This window comes from Melanostigma gelatinosum (assembly GCF_949748355.1).
Source record: "Melanostigma gelatinosum genome assembly, chromosome: 20".
In the NCBI taxonomy this organism is placed as follows: domain Eukaryota; kingdom Metazoa; phylum Chordata; class Actinopteri; order Perciformes; family Zoarcidae; genus Melanostigma; species Melanostigma gelatinosum.
The window spans coordinates 16,295,321-16,310,988 of record NC_136653.1 but is presented as its reverse complement, the minus strand read 5'-3'; the positions used below and the strand labels follow the sequence as shown (position 1 = coordinate 16,310,988).

Here is a 15,668-nt window from a genome sequence, read left to right as displayed (position 1 = left end):
AAATCCATCTCACAATAACATCTTGATTTGAAGGAGTGAGGGGGTGCAGCCCTCGGAGAAACGGTCTTCTCTGAACAAGTGCGTTTAACAATAATTATAGGACTGTTTTAATTCAACCAAGACACCTGGAGCCATTTGCACCAGCGCTTTGTGAATCCAAACGTGTAGCTCAGTATTTAATTATCTGCATCAATAAACAGAACCATGTTGCAAAAAAAGAAACTTGTAATTACGTCTATTGGATGCCACTAAACAATTAAACAAAGTAACTCAATTTGATAAACGCGTAATAAAAACACACAAAGAAGTGTAATGATTTAAATTGACACTGTCATTTTCAATAAAGGCACAATAAAGTTTAGCAAAGGAATCATGTTGCCGTCCTGAACTTCTTTACCTTCTTGGCAATGAGATCAAAGAAGATGACGACCCATGCTGATCTAAGCCCATATGTGACCATGTCCTCCTGAGGCGCCTGTGTCTGGCTGATGCTGTGTTTCCACGATACTTGAGATGAAATGATAACGGTCCTATAATTGCCTCGGGCATGAAGTTCAGAGCATGTCGTGTCAGTCAGGCTATCTGTACGAGGGATCGAGCGCCTATTAGCGCTGTGGTACTGGTTGTCACCTCTATTAGCCGAAAGAGCAGGCTGGGGAGCCTCCGGACCCAAAAGGTCTTCAGCAATATGAAGGTGGTTGATGCTGAACTATAGCTTTGATACGACTAAATGAATCACAGATTGAGCCACTGCATTTCAAGTCACCATGATGACAAGAGATTACGGAAAACTTCAAGCAGCAAACAGGCTGTCATGTGTACCATCTCCGTATTTAAAGAAAACAGTTTCCTGTGATCATCAACGACCTGCACGCACTACAGGTTCTTTAGCTTTCATCATGTAAATCTGAAGTGCTGAATTGTTGATGAAAGGGATGATTCCCATGTAAATGTGCTATCCGCTCGGACGCTGTAGGTCCCATTATCATTGGTTAGGCGCTATATGAGCACAGTGCAGAGCGGCGGTCATTAGCTAGCCAGAGGGGCACAACAGAGAGACTTTCAGACACTAAACTGTACGTGCAGACTGCCCGGCTATAGGCTGTAAACAAACCACAGAAAAGCTCGGATTGCAACACACAGAGAGTTACTCCACATTACTCCACTATTATGAAATATGAATTGGAATCATATAAAGACAGGTCAACTGAACATTCCTGAACTCACCGTTCGAAGAACCTAAAGTGTAAAACCTTGGAAATATCACAGGTGATCTCAGGTCACCGTTCAACTCAAAATCAACTTCATTTCAACCGGCAGAAAGTGAGAGAAACGTACTCCATTACAGAGCATTTATTCCTTCACTGCGTCTTGTAGACATGAGATGGTTTTGTTATCGGCTGATGGATGCGTGGTGCGTTCCACTTTGACGGGGCTTATTAGCAAGAGTAATGCCTGGTGTCTCCGACTAATCGCATGTGTTGCTGTGTGGGATGTGCTGTCTGGGTTGGTTCGTCGTAGTTAAGAATATAGGGGCAAGTGTGTCACGTCTGCTGGTAGACGTGTGAACACCTCAGCGACAAATCAGAGGAACGTCTGTTGCCTCCATTCAGCTGAAATACAAGTTCAATTAGTAGGAAACCACTTCAGAAGTGGAAAAATGCACCAATGTACAGCACAGGAACACATCCCCCAAGAAGTGGAAGAAAAGAGCTTTACCCTTTAAAGGGTTGGAAGCAACGTTTGGAATTAACTAATTGGGAGTGTATTCATTTAACACTGTTTCTATTTTCCCAGTTATAAGTACAAAAGAAGATTCTTTTTTAGAAACATTTCTATGAATTGTCGCTTATCGGTTCCGAAGAAATTCGTGTGAAGTCATGAAAGTGAAAAAATAACTTCAACGAGTTACTGCCCAAGACGCTGTCGAACTTTTGGGCAATGAAGCATTCATCATGTTGATGCCGTAAAGCTGAAGTCATAATTAATTCATGTGATTCTACCCAAGTCAAATAAAGATGAATTGCCAGAATACCTTTCTAACTGAAATTTCAACATAAGCATTTTGAGAAAAAGGCGTTTGGTTCGCACCTGTGGCTTTTTACTCAACACAAACAAATCAGTTAACCATCCAAAATCAAATATGCACCGTCGGTGCAACTGTTTCGTCGCCCCTTTCGATGCCTTCAGGTGTCTGATTATGCGTCTTCCTGCCATCAGTACTCTCCTCCACCAGCAAATGTACAAAGAGCTGAGTTGGCTCGGCCTCCTCGTGGGCTGCAGCTGGCACTCTGCTCAGTCTCCGCCACGCTCACTTTCACATCTGAGTTAACGGGAGCCTGCAGAAATGTGTTCCGAGTGTAATACAAATACGTGTGTGCAATGCAATCCAGTAGATACTATATGGCACTATCTGACATATGTACGTATTTTACATAACATCCCTCCTCATGGCTGTAAGTGTGTAACTTAAAGATCAGTGGAATAGATTCCACATGGAATTGAAGAAATATGACATTCACTTGAATTTCCCTACTTTTTTTTAACAAGAATATAATGAGATGATCTGATAATTCCTCCCAAAATATTCCACTTCTCTGCAGTGGCATCTTTGAATTGATTGAGAGGCCCCTGACTGTGTCTTCCGTCACAGCCTTAGACCGCTGCAGATCATTTCCCAGGGCTTTAATCAGATTATACTATTTGCTCTTTGGTTTATTCTGGATAGGAAACTATGAAATTCATAGACGGCAGAAGTAAAGAGCGGCTTTCAGCAAGTCTGCTCATTTGAAAACAGATTAATGCGGCAAAATGGGATTTATGGCTTGTTCACGCTGATGGAGTACAACAAGGGCCTGCAAGTTATATCTTAATCGTCGTGCAAGTATAATCAGGAACAATGTACTTAAAATATTAAAGTTAGAGGTACTCAATGTAGGAAAAGGTCCCCTGTGATTATTGCAATAGTGTGTAAGCAGGATTTCACTGTTGTAGTGGGTTGAGGTGATATTAATCATGAGAAATGCTGATCTCTCAAATAGTCAATCGACAAATATATAGTTTCAGCTTGTGGAAACTGTTGGGTAGTTTAATTCACAACAAAACATCATTTAGAGAACGTACAGAGGACAGTTTGACATGTCACAGTAGGAACAGCACAGATGTAAAGAATGAGATGAATGATGGCTGAATTCCATTCTGCTGCTTTGGTTCGCTGTGTAAGGGATTCATTGCGTCGGAAAATGCTTTTAAATGTCTGTTTGAATATGTTTATTCCCAGTGACTCAACACACACTGAAACTAAAGCATACGGTGCTGCAGGCAGCGACGCACGAGAGATCAGAGAGATTCATCCTCTCCTCACGTGCGCACAATGAATTCACCCGACTCTGCAACATCTCGAGGACTGTGGAGGTTGTTCATCAGCGCAGGCACATTCAGGTTTCTCATGCTCCAAAATGTCTTGACGGAATTCAATTCTGCCACAGAAAGAGTCCATAAGTATGCCAAAAGCTTTTGTCAGGATAGGTTATCGTTCAGTGTGTTCATGCTCGGTGTTAAACTGGCACGTACAGTATTTCTCATTCATAGCCACAGGCAGAAATATGAAGTAAAATGAATCTGTGTAAAATAGCAAAAGCCAGTGGGAGACTTAACACTGATTCAAGTCCAGTGACTCTTTCAAACGCTTTAATCCGTCGGTGCTGTGTTCAGATTGTCACATGTCATTTTTCTGCTCACAGTGGCACAGCGTGCTGTCGTTATTCCCCCAGAAGCACTCTCTGGTCATTTAAAGCTCCCAGCACAAGTTGCAGATGAGAGCCAAGACTATTGGAGCCAAACTCCTCACTGCTTAGCAGCAGATGCAGCTGATGTGTCCAATCCATGTTTAGATTTAATTGTCAGAGCAGCTGGGCTTTTAGAAAATGAACACTTTACAGCCTCTAAACAAGCAGTCATGCTTTCTTAATTTACCTCATGAACAGTTGGACTGTAGATAATGAGATGTGGGATTATTATATAGTTCATTGTTAGATTACTGAGGAAATTATTTAATGATTAAAAATACACCATGACAGGTAAATATTGGATCTCTCCATTTCGACATTGCATGCCTTGTCAGAACGAGCATGCGTGCATAGTATGCAGTACGTGGCATGAATAATGTAACAGCAAAATGCTGTTATTCTTCTTTCTGCAAATATCCTGGCGATCGTGATTGCATCAAAATCAACAACATCACGTTAAATCCATTCCAAACGCATTACTCTCTGTCGGCTGCCTTCTGTGTAATCTCCTGCTAATTCATAAGCATCTGTCATCGAACAGTCTGTTCAAAGCACACCTCGATGACAACCAGACATCACGTGCTGCGCCAGGCAGACCAGACGGAACAATGCAAACACAAATATTCAGCTTCTAGTCGATTCAATTCAGTGCCAGTTCCAAACTGAAGCTAATAAGGAAGGATTTCTCTTCACGGATCATTTGAAACCAAAAGCATTGTGCTTCATGAAAGAGGTTCAAAACAGTCATAATATATCAAATATTTTTTCTCGAGTAATGAGCACAAAACCAGCCCGTAGCTCTTTTATTTTACAGGTATTGGTACTGCTGAGCAGCTGCATACATCGTGTGCAGTGTATTTAATGAGCCACAAACCATTTGCAGAGCTTTTAGGATCAAAGCGTTTGGGTGTTCATGGTCGAACGTCATATGAGAACTCCACACTGTGCAGGCTATTTGTACGACACTGGGTACTTCATTAAGTTGTAGCTGGACGTACATTTTAATTGGTGCCAGTAAAGACATCCCTTTGTGTCATTACCAGTTATGGCTGTTCATTCCTGATGCACCATTTAAACTATACGTAGTGCTCTCTCTCTTTCCATTTGGCAATCAATGAACTTCTGTCACTCGGCTCTGATTTTAGTGGTCGTAAAGCTGAATGTGAATCTATAACTGTGCCAAGCCACTGCTGCCCGTCTTTATGTTCTGATAATTCAGTTGCTGCTGACAGGATTTACAGAAATGCACTCTGCCTGATATATGTATTCATATTTGGCCTGTCCAGTTTCACAGAAGCAGCTGTCGAATTTATGAGCGCAAAAGACCGAAGACACACTTGGAAACTTCATTTTCCAGCGACGTATGCTTCTGGATTCAAACTTTAATGATCCATATGGGGATATGGATCATTAGGTTTGCTTCATTATGTGTGTTTAACTTGCAGTGCTGATGGAAGCACACCCAGAGTTCATTAAAGATAGGTTTGTAGCTTTATAGTGCAGCCAGTGGTGGAAAAGGTACTCGTCTCTTTTAGTAAAATACTTTAACTTAAAGTACCAAAATGCAACGTGTTCATCGTACAGAATGGAACAATTCACAATGATGGCTGTTCAATTCTCATCGGTGATGGTCGTAACTGGTTTCAACAGTGTGATTTCTGTGCTTCTACCTGCTATTAGCTGCACACGTAAGACATAATTACATTTCTGAGATGCTGTGACTTGCTTAAATGCTCCTTTGGATTCTCCCTCTGACGCTGCTGTTCATTGTTTTGTACTGATCATTCGACCAGGAGAGTTTCAAGCTGTAGAGGAGCTCCAACTGTGAGTCACAGCGTGTCTGAGGAAAGAATGAACAGACCTTTCACTTCCCAGGAGCAGCCCGAAAAGACCTTCCCACTTTTGTTTTTGTCTGCACAGGTAGACAAGGAGGTACCCCGTCCCATACATTTACGTTGGGTCAAGTTACTCCTCAGCATTAACAGCAAAAAGCATTTTCAGTTAAGAAATATCTTGGCGTTGCTGGTTGTGTCCTGGTTACTATTTTTACACATATCTCTTATTACGTACAGCTCTTTCCCTCAGGTTTGAGTACATTTCAGGTCAAATATAATGCATGTTCATGAAATGAGACCATTATAATCATCAGCAGCACAGTGTCTCAGACTTTCATTAAGATGTTTCAGTGTCCCTGATAATGCCCCCGAAGCGTCAGTGCATTAGCAGCGGTGCTAATGAAACCATAGTAATAATGTGGCAACACAAAAGCTTTTCAGGCTGGTGGCTTATTCTCCTGGACTAATGCACAGCAGCATTAGCCTCAGTGCTTCTATTCTAGTGCCGCTCCAGCCGTATCTTATTACCGGTAAGTACAGATTGGATCAAGCAGCCGGCAGCCTCACCGCTCACGTTGATTCCTCTGACGTGGGCGATTCATTTTCTGATGAACTGTACGAACCACTGCTCACTAACTCACATTCACTCTTAATGGGTAATAGAGCATTCATGATTAAGCAACCGCATTATGAAGCAATAATTATGGAGCAGCCACAACAAACATTGTCATGTTTGAGTTCAAGTCTGTTCAAGGCTTGTTTAGCTCCGACACACATGCGGCTCGTAGATTATTTCTTTATTTTGTTCTTTTACAGACTTTCCTCATGAAAGTATTTTTTATTCGCTCCGGTGGGACGGCTGCCGATGGATGTCATGGAAACGTGGACACAACTGAGCAGCAAGTGATTCACTGCACACCCCTGCCTCCATCTGTCTGGCCTGCCCATGACTGTGAGCAGCCATCTGCAGACGAGGGAGGGAGCTGCTCTGATGCATTCTCAGAAATGTTAAAATATAGAACAGCACCGAGACACATGCACGGTGTCTGTCCTATGAATGATGTGCCTCGGAGCAGACGAGGTGGCGATGGTGGGCAGAAGTATGCCAATTATGTAACACTGGGAAATTCAGTTAGTCAGCCTCTCTATGAAGTTATGAACGTGTTGTTGAAAGTCAAAGAGCTCAATCAAAGGATGTCCCAGTCAAGTTTCTTTTGTTTTTACTATTTACTATTTTTACACTTTGCTCCCAGTTTTGTACGCTACAGGCGGTATCTTTTTATTGATTGCGGAGAGTAATAAAAAACATTTTTATGAACTGCTAAGATTTGATCTGTTTACACAGAAATAAAGTAGCTGAATATGAGACTTGTTTGCCCTTAAAAAGATGTGATATGGCTGAAGAGAGACACACATTTCCCATATTAGCTTGTTAATAAGAGAGGCCAGTTTGTTTTTATGATAGACATTCATGAGCAAACACAATTGTGCAGATCAATCTTGTATTTATTTTGTGAGTATGGATGTTGCATGTACCTTTTTAAAAGTAAACCATAAAACAATATGCAACATACAAAAGGTAAATCATCCAATTCAATACAAATAAGTATCAAACAAACTTTAAAGCTGGAATAAAAAGGTGAGTCTTAGTTCCCTCTTTGATTTTACTTATGTTAAATATTACATATGAGTCGGCCATTGCAGATGTTTAGTCAAAGGTTTTAGAAATAAAGATGTCTCTGCTTGTTAGGCTACATTTATTACATTTATAATAATACTTGATGTATAACAAGAGAAGCAGAACTAGTTTTAGGGCCGATGGGCAAATCATTCAGGAAAGAGAGCTGACGCTGTGAGACAGTTATTTGTTTTCTACGCCGTGTTTTCTCTGTTTAATATCAGGCTCCAGTAGATTCGTGGTCCGTTCTTTAATATAGAATTGTATCATATTGACATGAGGACAGTGATATTCAACGCAGGCAAACTAATTAACAAAATATGATTTGTTTTCTCAGGAGGTTTTTCAGAAGCTTTGATGTAGCGAGCAGTCTGTGTGCAGTCCAATCAGTCCAATCCCTCATCCATTGATTGTAAATGTCCCGCTCGCTCAGAGCACAGTCAGCATTTTTGCGGATGATGGGCTGCTCCTCTGGGTCGTAGATCAAACACTGAGTGCCCCTCTGGCTCCACACCTCAGTGGATCTCATAAACACCTACAGAATGGATGGGCTTTTTGTTGGACTTTGGTTGCATTCACATGTCTGCATGTGTTTGATGGGAACAGATGATAAATGCATAAGGCCAAGTAAGTTTTAATACGTTTTATTTATACAACCCCAAATCACTAATTGGCCTTTTTCACACCACTGATGTCTTCTTTTTTCTGTCTTACGTTAAATTCATATCTCATTCTGGTGTTTTAATATTTTAGGTTTTCTTCTTCTTACTTTTCTTTGCCAGATTTTTGTGTCCATTTTGATGAACAAACTAAGTTGGACTCGCTGAATAAATAAGTTGAAATTAGGAGTCGTGTATTCAAATACTAAAACAAAACACCGTTTTGGAGGAACACGTTGCTTTTCAGTCCGCTGAACGACAGCTCAGGATACAGGGATTGTGAAAAAAAATGTCCTGTTCCAAAAAAATCACTACCGACTCCATGTTGAGAGGAGCAGAACAACAACACCATCAATTTCCCACATTCACTGTATGAATCCTACAGAGAAGCCCTCAAGCCTGAAATAGCTGCGCTCTCCTCTGAACCTACACATTTTCCATCTCTGCAAGTGAAGCACTATATAAAGGCTCCCTCTCACCAAACAACACAAACATGCACACACAAGGGAGAGCTGGTTTGTTACCTCTATTACGGTTACTGCTAAGATGATGTAGAAATCAAGAACAATGGGAAAATAGGCAACAACACAAGGGGTCATTTTGCTGCTTTTAATTATGAGGAATGTGTAGATTATTTGACAAAAAATGTAATGGGGAGGTTTAGATTTAACCAGAATGAAGAGGTGTGTGGGCTGTGAGCGCATATTAATGACCCGAGGAGATCGGAGGAGGACACTTTTGACAGATAAGAGCTTTTTGCACACAACAGTAATTGCATTTTTTCTTGCATTTTTACATTTCTCCCCTTTTTTTTGTCCCCTGAGGACTCTCAGATATCCTTTTAGACATAACCTTTAGTGAACATCAGCCACGCAGCAACTAAAAGGCATCGCTCTGCTTGAATGATTTCACGGACTGAACTCAAATTAGATCCAAGATTCCTCTTTGACCCGCTCGCATCTGAAGGAAACGCAAACATCTTATGGCATCCATCTGTCCTTTCATGCCTCTTGAGTTCAGACAGAGCCGTGATAGATTCTCCACCGGCCTCCCACACGACTTCACAAAGCCTGCAAACTGTGATCAAACCAAATGTCATCTTCAGTGTTGCATGTACTGTAAGTAAGACAGCTAGATCAATCACCCTTCCTGTCAGAACTGGATTCATGTGTTTTCACACAATGGAGGCTTCACATCTCTGGTTAAACATGTCAATAACTCGAAGCTGTCATGCTGCAAAGTAGCTATTAGGATAGAGATGGAGATGGTTCATCATTGTCTTTTCTGCTTTGTGTTCATTTTGTGTGGAGATAAAATATTAGTTTTTTGTTGTTGTCACTAAAGCATTGAAACATTTGGGAAAGGAGGAGCTACGAATCACAGGTTTCTGTGCTCGCTCTCAAAATAGCACTTGAGTCACATCTGATGCTGTTTGTTGCTGAGCACAGACAGACTTTCAAAGTAATCTTCTTAATCGTTTTAATCTCTCATTGTGGATGGAGCCCGACGTACTTACACGGACAGAATTGTGTCGCTTCTTACGAGTGTTTACCTTAAGCTCGATAGAGTAGCAGTGTATGAGGGAAGGATGAGGGATTTGGTCAGAATATTAATTTAATGTAGCATCTGGTTGGTTAAAGTCAAGGTCCTGCGGGTGGATGTCACAGAAGGATGCGGAGCTTACACTGGGTTTAAGATGGTTACGACACACACTAGATTATAGCGAAGCTTTAGTTCTACAGCGACGTTGTCGAACATTTAGAAATATAATTCACATGTAGAAAGTACGAAAATATATCGATTTTAAAGCACATCTTCAGCACATATAATTATATAACATGGCTGCGTTCCAACATTTTCAGGTACGTTTGTAACGTAATTAAAGAACTGTTGATGATTTAAATAATCCTTCCAAACGGTCTGCCTGTGCATAACGAGAGCAGCAGGTGCTGCTCAGGTGGCATAAGATCAATCGTCTCGGTTCAACGTGCAACCTTTGTGATGACAGGTGGGTCTTATAAATTTAAGTTTCAAATAATCTTGAATAAAGTGTCTGCTGTTTGTACACAGCAAAGAGATAATCAGACAAAACCAATTTATTTACCACTAGATTGAATGTAATGTAACAGTTTCTTTCATTGTCAGAATCAGTGTCACTCAACTTCCTGTCTCCTCTTCTGGCATTTCTTCCATTTTCATTTATTTCTAAACAGACTGTAGTCTATCCCAGCATGCACTGGGGGAGAAGCAGATTTCACAGATTCATTTTCATCTTCCCAAACCGACACTTGGGATGCTGTAACACTGACCTTTGACCATGGTTGTGGGAAAGAATTCGCCTTTTTCTGCAGAGCCCCGAGGCAGTTCAGTCTGTGAACTCGCACCAGTGTTTCAGAGCGAGCCACATTGCTGTCAGTGAATTTTCGACCAGCAGGAATATAAAATCTGCCAGAAAAAGAAAAAAGTACTTTGTGGAGCCAGAAGAAGCAAATTTTGAGTCGTTGCATCAGAATTGAGTTGTCTTATCGACATTCAGCACATTCAAAGATCAGATCTCTGGTTTCCAGCTTTAAAAACTGGAGTTTAGCATCAATGCCACAGACTACCGTATATAAAAGATAATTGCATTCATAAGTCTTATGAATGTGGATAATGTGGATAAGAAAATATGTGTCTACAGATACTTTTTTATTTCCTTAATTTGAATAACTCCCAACTAATTGACATAGAGAATCTTCTGACAATAAAGAAATGCAACGGAAGCAGATACCTGAGGAAAAAATGAGCTCGTACTTATAGTGTGAGTCGGCAGCGAAACTGTTTAAATGATGTTCTCCCTGCAGCACTGACTTTTGAGCTCATATTCACCGTAATTACTGACAGAAGTGCGCAGATCCATGTCTTCCAAAGGGGCCTTGAGGAATTTCACCAAATGAGCTCTTTTAACATCCGCATCATCTCATATTTTGGGTGATGGTTGGCTGTTATATATACATTTGTGTGTGTGTGTGTGTGTGTGTGCGTGCGAAATGTGTGGTGGTGGATCGAGCCCGACTGCGCGCCGCCTCTCCATCAGTGCGTGTGCACGAGTGTCCGCAAAGCCGCCGCTGCTGCTCTCCAGGCGCGCAGTGCCATCCACAAACTTTGATGAGCCGTAACCTTCAGCAAGGAAACAAAACGTGCCGAATACAGATATTTTTAAAAGGTATTTTTTTTCAGCTTGCATCCGCTAATTCGGGTCGATCAAGGTGAGTAACCCGCGAGCTTCAAATTACACTGACGTGTTGACGTTTTTTTGGTAAAAAAGGATGGAGCTCCTGTGTGTTTATTTCCGATTGTTTTGCATAATCTGCAAGTGGCTCAGGAACCAGTGTGACGTTTATGAGAATGTCAGGGTTTTGCACGTTATGATGTTTTTTGGGGGTTTTTTTTCTTCATTTGAATCTGTGGTTTTCACGTGCGTTTTTCTGGCTCAGTCACACTGGTGTTATCTTATTGACCTTAATTATTATCATTAGTATCAACCGCCACATCACTGATTGCCATGTACATGTTGTCCATGTAGTGTTATCATTTTAGTCTTATTTTTAAGTTGTTGTTTTTTTAACAAACAGGTGTCAAAATGGAAATCACTCCGGTTGAAATATTCAAAGAAGACAATACGTGCCTGCTTGAAGACTGTCCGGTGAATTCTTCAGCCTGGATGTCCGGATACTCCGAGAGCCGCAATGTGACCCACGGTGATAACTGGGAGCCGGAAGGCATGTCTCCCATCATCGCCATCATCACTGCAGTCTACTCCGTGGTGTTTGTGGTCGGCTTGTTGGGCAACTGCCTCGTCATGTATGTGATCATCAGGTAAGTTTATTTTAAGTATAATACAAGAAGGATAAAGATCAATGTTTATGTAGCAATGTAGTAGTCATGTTATTGTGATTTAAATCAGAATTTAAAGATTTATTGTTGACAGGAAAGAATCCGGTCTATATGTTTTTTAGAAATACAGAAAACAACAGAGGCCCATGCTGAAGAATGTGTTCCTCCACAGTCACTGTAAATGTTATGACAGCATCTACATATATATTAATTTTAAACCTAGTAAGTCACAAGGGACACAAATCGTTAAGATTAATGTTGTCATTTTTAATTCAGTGGTAAATGCGTAAACTGTAAAGCATCCAATATGGCATTGATGCTGCCATCTTTAAAATTGGCCTTTTTTATGAATCTAATAACCCTCAAGCTCCAAAATATGGTAACAATATTCTGTAAATTTCTCTCAGCCTGGTGGACATGATATTAATCGTAGTGGAAACCAGTGGTGCTTTATCAAGCTGATAGCCTGCTTGCACCTCATTGGCTCTTATTTATGGCTTGTGAGAGCCAACAAATCTCCTTTTGCTGTAATGTGAAATGCAGCAGTGGCATCCGCAATTACCTGAAATCAGATTGATTGCGACGCCTGTCGGTGGAAGCCAATTTTATTTGTACGTTTTACTGTTTAGTTGCTCCGTGGAGGACGATTCAATTGCAGTAACAAGGTGTTCTATGTTGATTTAGTGTAAACAACATCCAAACACTAAAGGTACAACGTCAATAGGCTATTAGATGTTGAGCTATAAGCCATTAGTAGAAGTATCTGACATGGCAGTGCAACCTTTATGTTCAAGCTGATCAATGTTTTTTCCATTAACATTGGATCAAATTGAAAGTGGTCCCTTTTGATGAACCCACAGATAATTATCACCCGACTCTGCAGTTCCCCCTCAGATCTCCGGAGCACTTTAGCGTCTTTCAGCTCATTGTTTTGGTTTCGGCTTTGATTCACTCTCGCGGCTCTCATCTCTGTTGTTTCCAGTCTCAGCAGGCAGACATAGCTCAGATAAAAAAACCACTGTAAGCTACCTGCTCCACAACAAACAACAGTTCCACAAGTTAGCAAAGTCAGTGTCAACGCAGGAGTTGGTGGAGACCAAAAGCAGAGCTAAAAGAGAGTTAACATCGGACTTTCATTTTGGGTTCAAGGAGTGTGGTTTAATGAACAATGTTGATTTATGATGAGCCAAGAAGGAAGGTCTTCTAAAGAGTCAGCCAAACAATATAAGGCTGCCTTGTCCGTCATAGCTCTGGTCATCTCTCTCCTCCTCACTATCACATGCATGTTCAACAGGTACACAAAGATGAAGACAGCCACCAACATTTACATTTTCAACTTGGCTCTCGCCGATGCCCTCGTCACCACCACAATGCCCTTCCAGAGCACGGACTACCTGTTGAACACCTGGCCCTTTGGCGAGGTGGTCTGCAAGGTCTTCATCTCCATCGACTACTACAACATGTTCACCAGCATCTTCACCCTCACCATGATGAGTGTGGACCGCTACGTGGCTGTGTGCCACCCGGTGAAGGCCCTGGACTTCCGCACTCCGATCAACGCCAAGATGATCAACGTGTGCATCTGGATCCTGTCGTCAGCGGCGGGCATTCCTGCTTTCATCCTGGGTGGCACCCAGACGAAGAGCGGTGAGGAAGAGCTTCCGCCATCCTTTTAATAACCTTGAAAAAGATTAACTTTAAACTCACTTTAAAGCATGTGCTGATAATATTTGAACAGCAGAATATATATTCTATCATCTGTCAGTGCAGAGTTTTCCATTCCATTCGCCACACATCATGCACCTTCCTTCCTGAATATAGATGATGTAAGAAAACAAAAAGCAGCGTTTAGGGCAAAATGTTCCCTTTCGAAGGCAGATTAGTTGTTCCATACCGCTCGCTAAATTGATAGCAGAGAGGAACAGAGTGGAATTCTATTCGTGATAAAGCACGAGTGCACTTCATCACTTAATTCACTTTTTCTGCCCTCCTCTCTGCTTTGCTCCTGCAGGCATAACCGAGTGTGCCTTACAGTTCCCAGAGCCGTACGTGTACTGGGACACGCTGATGAAGATATGCGTGTTCGTCTTTGCCTTCGTCGTGCCTGTGCTCATCATCACCGTGTGCTACTCCCTCTTGGTCCTGAGGCTGAAGAGCGTCAAAATGTTGTCCGGCTCGAGGGAAAAAGACCGCAACCTGCGGCGGATCACGCGGCTGGTGGTGGTCGTGGTGGCTGTGTTTGTGGTCTGCTGGACGCCCATTCACATTTTCATCCTGGTCAAGGCGCTGGTGGGCATTCCCGAAACCACCGCCATCATGGCCGCCTACTTCTTCTGCGTGGCTCTGGGCTACACCAACAGTAGCCTGAACCCCGTCCTGTATGCCTTTCTGGATGAGAACTTCAAACGCTGCTTCAAGGACTTCTGCCTCTCGGCCAAACTGAAGGGGGACAAGGTGTCGGGGAGCAGGAAGACCCCCAGCGCGAGGGAGGCCGCCGTTCCTCTGGGGAACCAAGATGGGACTAGAAAGCCGACATGACTAGCGGTGGAACTGTCTTCAATTTCTCACATTGGAAAAGAAGACTCACATGACCTGGGCCTAACCCATGTCACCTCAGCAATGTAGTTCTGTCTCTTTTACAGAGTTGTTCCATTATCACTTGTGTTTTAACCAGTGCCAACATTTCATTTCAGAGATCAAATGAAAGGTTCTCGTTATAAATAGATTACATTCCCATGAGTGGGACGTCCCCAAACAATATCACAGAAGAGGTAATGAGAATATGATGCCAACATTTCCCAAGAAAATTGTTGATTATTTCATGTGAAAAAAACAGAAAATGGTCACATGATTGGCTCCTTCACACAGTATACTTGTTACATCAGTGTTTTTATGGTTGTATGCTCATTCAATTTTGTTTATGCTTTTTTTTCAAATCATCTGTATTCCTGTCATTTCCACCTATGATGTTTCTATCACCAAATGTGCCTTCAACAGTCCAGGATAACAGAAGTTTGTAGCAGCGGAAAATGGTTTCAGTAATGATGAGTGAGTGGGTCAAACAGCAACTGTTTTTTAAAAATGCAGTTAACATGTTAGTGGTATAGCTGCATGAGTCACTGACATCACGTATGTGCCATAATGTTTTTCATTTCTGTTTGAAGGTGAGCGTTTAAATTGTGCTGATTGACCACAATGTGAGAGATTCGTGGTCGGAAAAAATAAAACTCAGCGAGCCGCATCAAAGCTTGAAGTTCATCGATGAGAAATGTTTCAAAATCCTGGACTGGAATGTGCTTTTAAAATTTGAAAGAGGGCTCTGTAACAGCTTTGACTCTGGAGTTGTGTCCAGTTTGATAAGTTGTTCAATTTATGGTATATATTTCAATGCTTTGTGTGGCGTTTTATTACGATACACTCACGCTATTATTGTAGGGAACTGTTCTCATCAGTGCAATCTGAAAACATGAATAGCTGTTGAAACAAGTTGGTCCAATACCATTCCTTCTGTCAACTGTACAGTATGATAGTATATACGTTATTTTGTATAGATAACAAAAAAGACTTTGCACAGACATTGAAATATACTGTATTCGTAGCATGTCAATGATCATTGCTATGATAAAGCAGCATCGGCAGCCTGTATGCTCGCTGGCCGGTGCTGTTATGTTGAATGTACTGCAAATAGACTCTGTATTATATAAACACATGATCACTCATGGTATAAACTCATACATCACATTAGAGGTCAGCTACGTAATTCAGAAATAAAATCCATTTTCAGAATCATTCTGTTTCTCTCTCGTGTCCCTAAACCAGAGCTTTGTGGGTT

The 15,668-nt window shown here is 41.6% G+C and overlaps 1 protein-coding gene across 1 annotated transcript; it reads left to right on the top strand.

Moving 5' to 3' along the window:
• Nucleotides 1-11,582: 11,582 nt before the first annotated feature.
• Nucleotides 11,583-14,374, top strand: LOC306794395 (delta-type opioid receptor-like; the record flags this gene model as incomplete). Its single annotated transcript, XM_079292442.1, has 3 exons — nt 11,583-11,818; nt 13,131-13,483; nt 13,848-14,374. The coding sequence occupies 3 exons, from the start codon at nt 11,583-11,585 to the stop codon at nt 14,372-14,374; spliced, it is 1,116 nt and encodes a 371-aa protein (XP_079148568.1).
• Nucleotides 14,375-15,668: the final 1,294 nt, after the last annotated feature.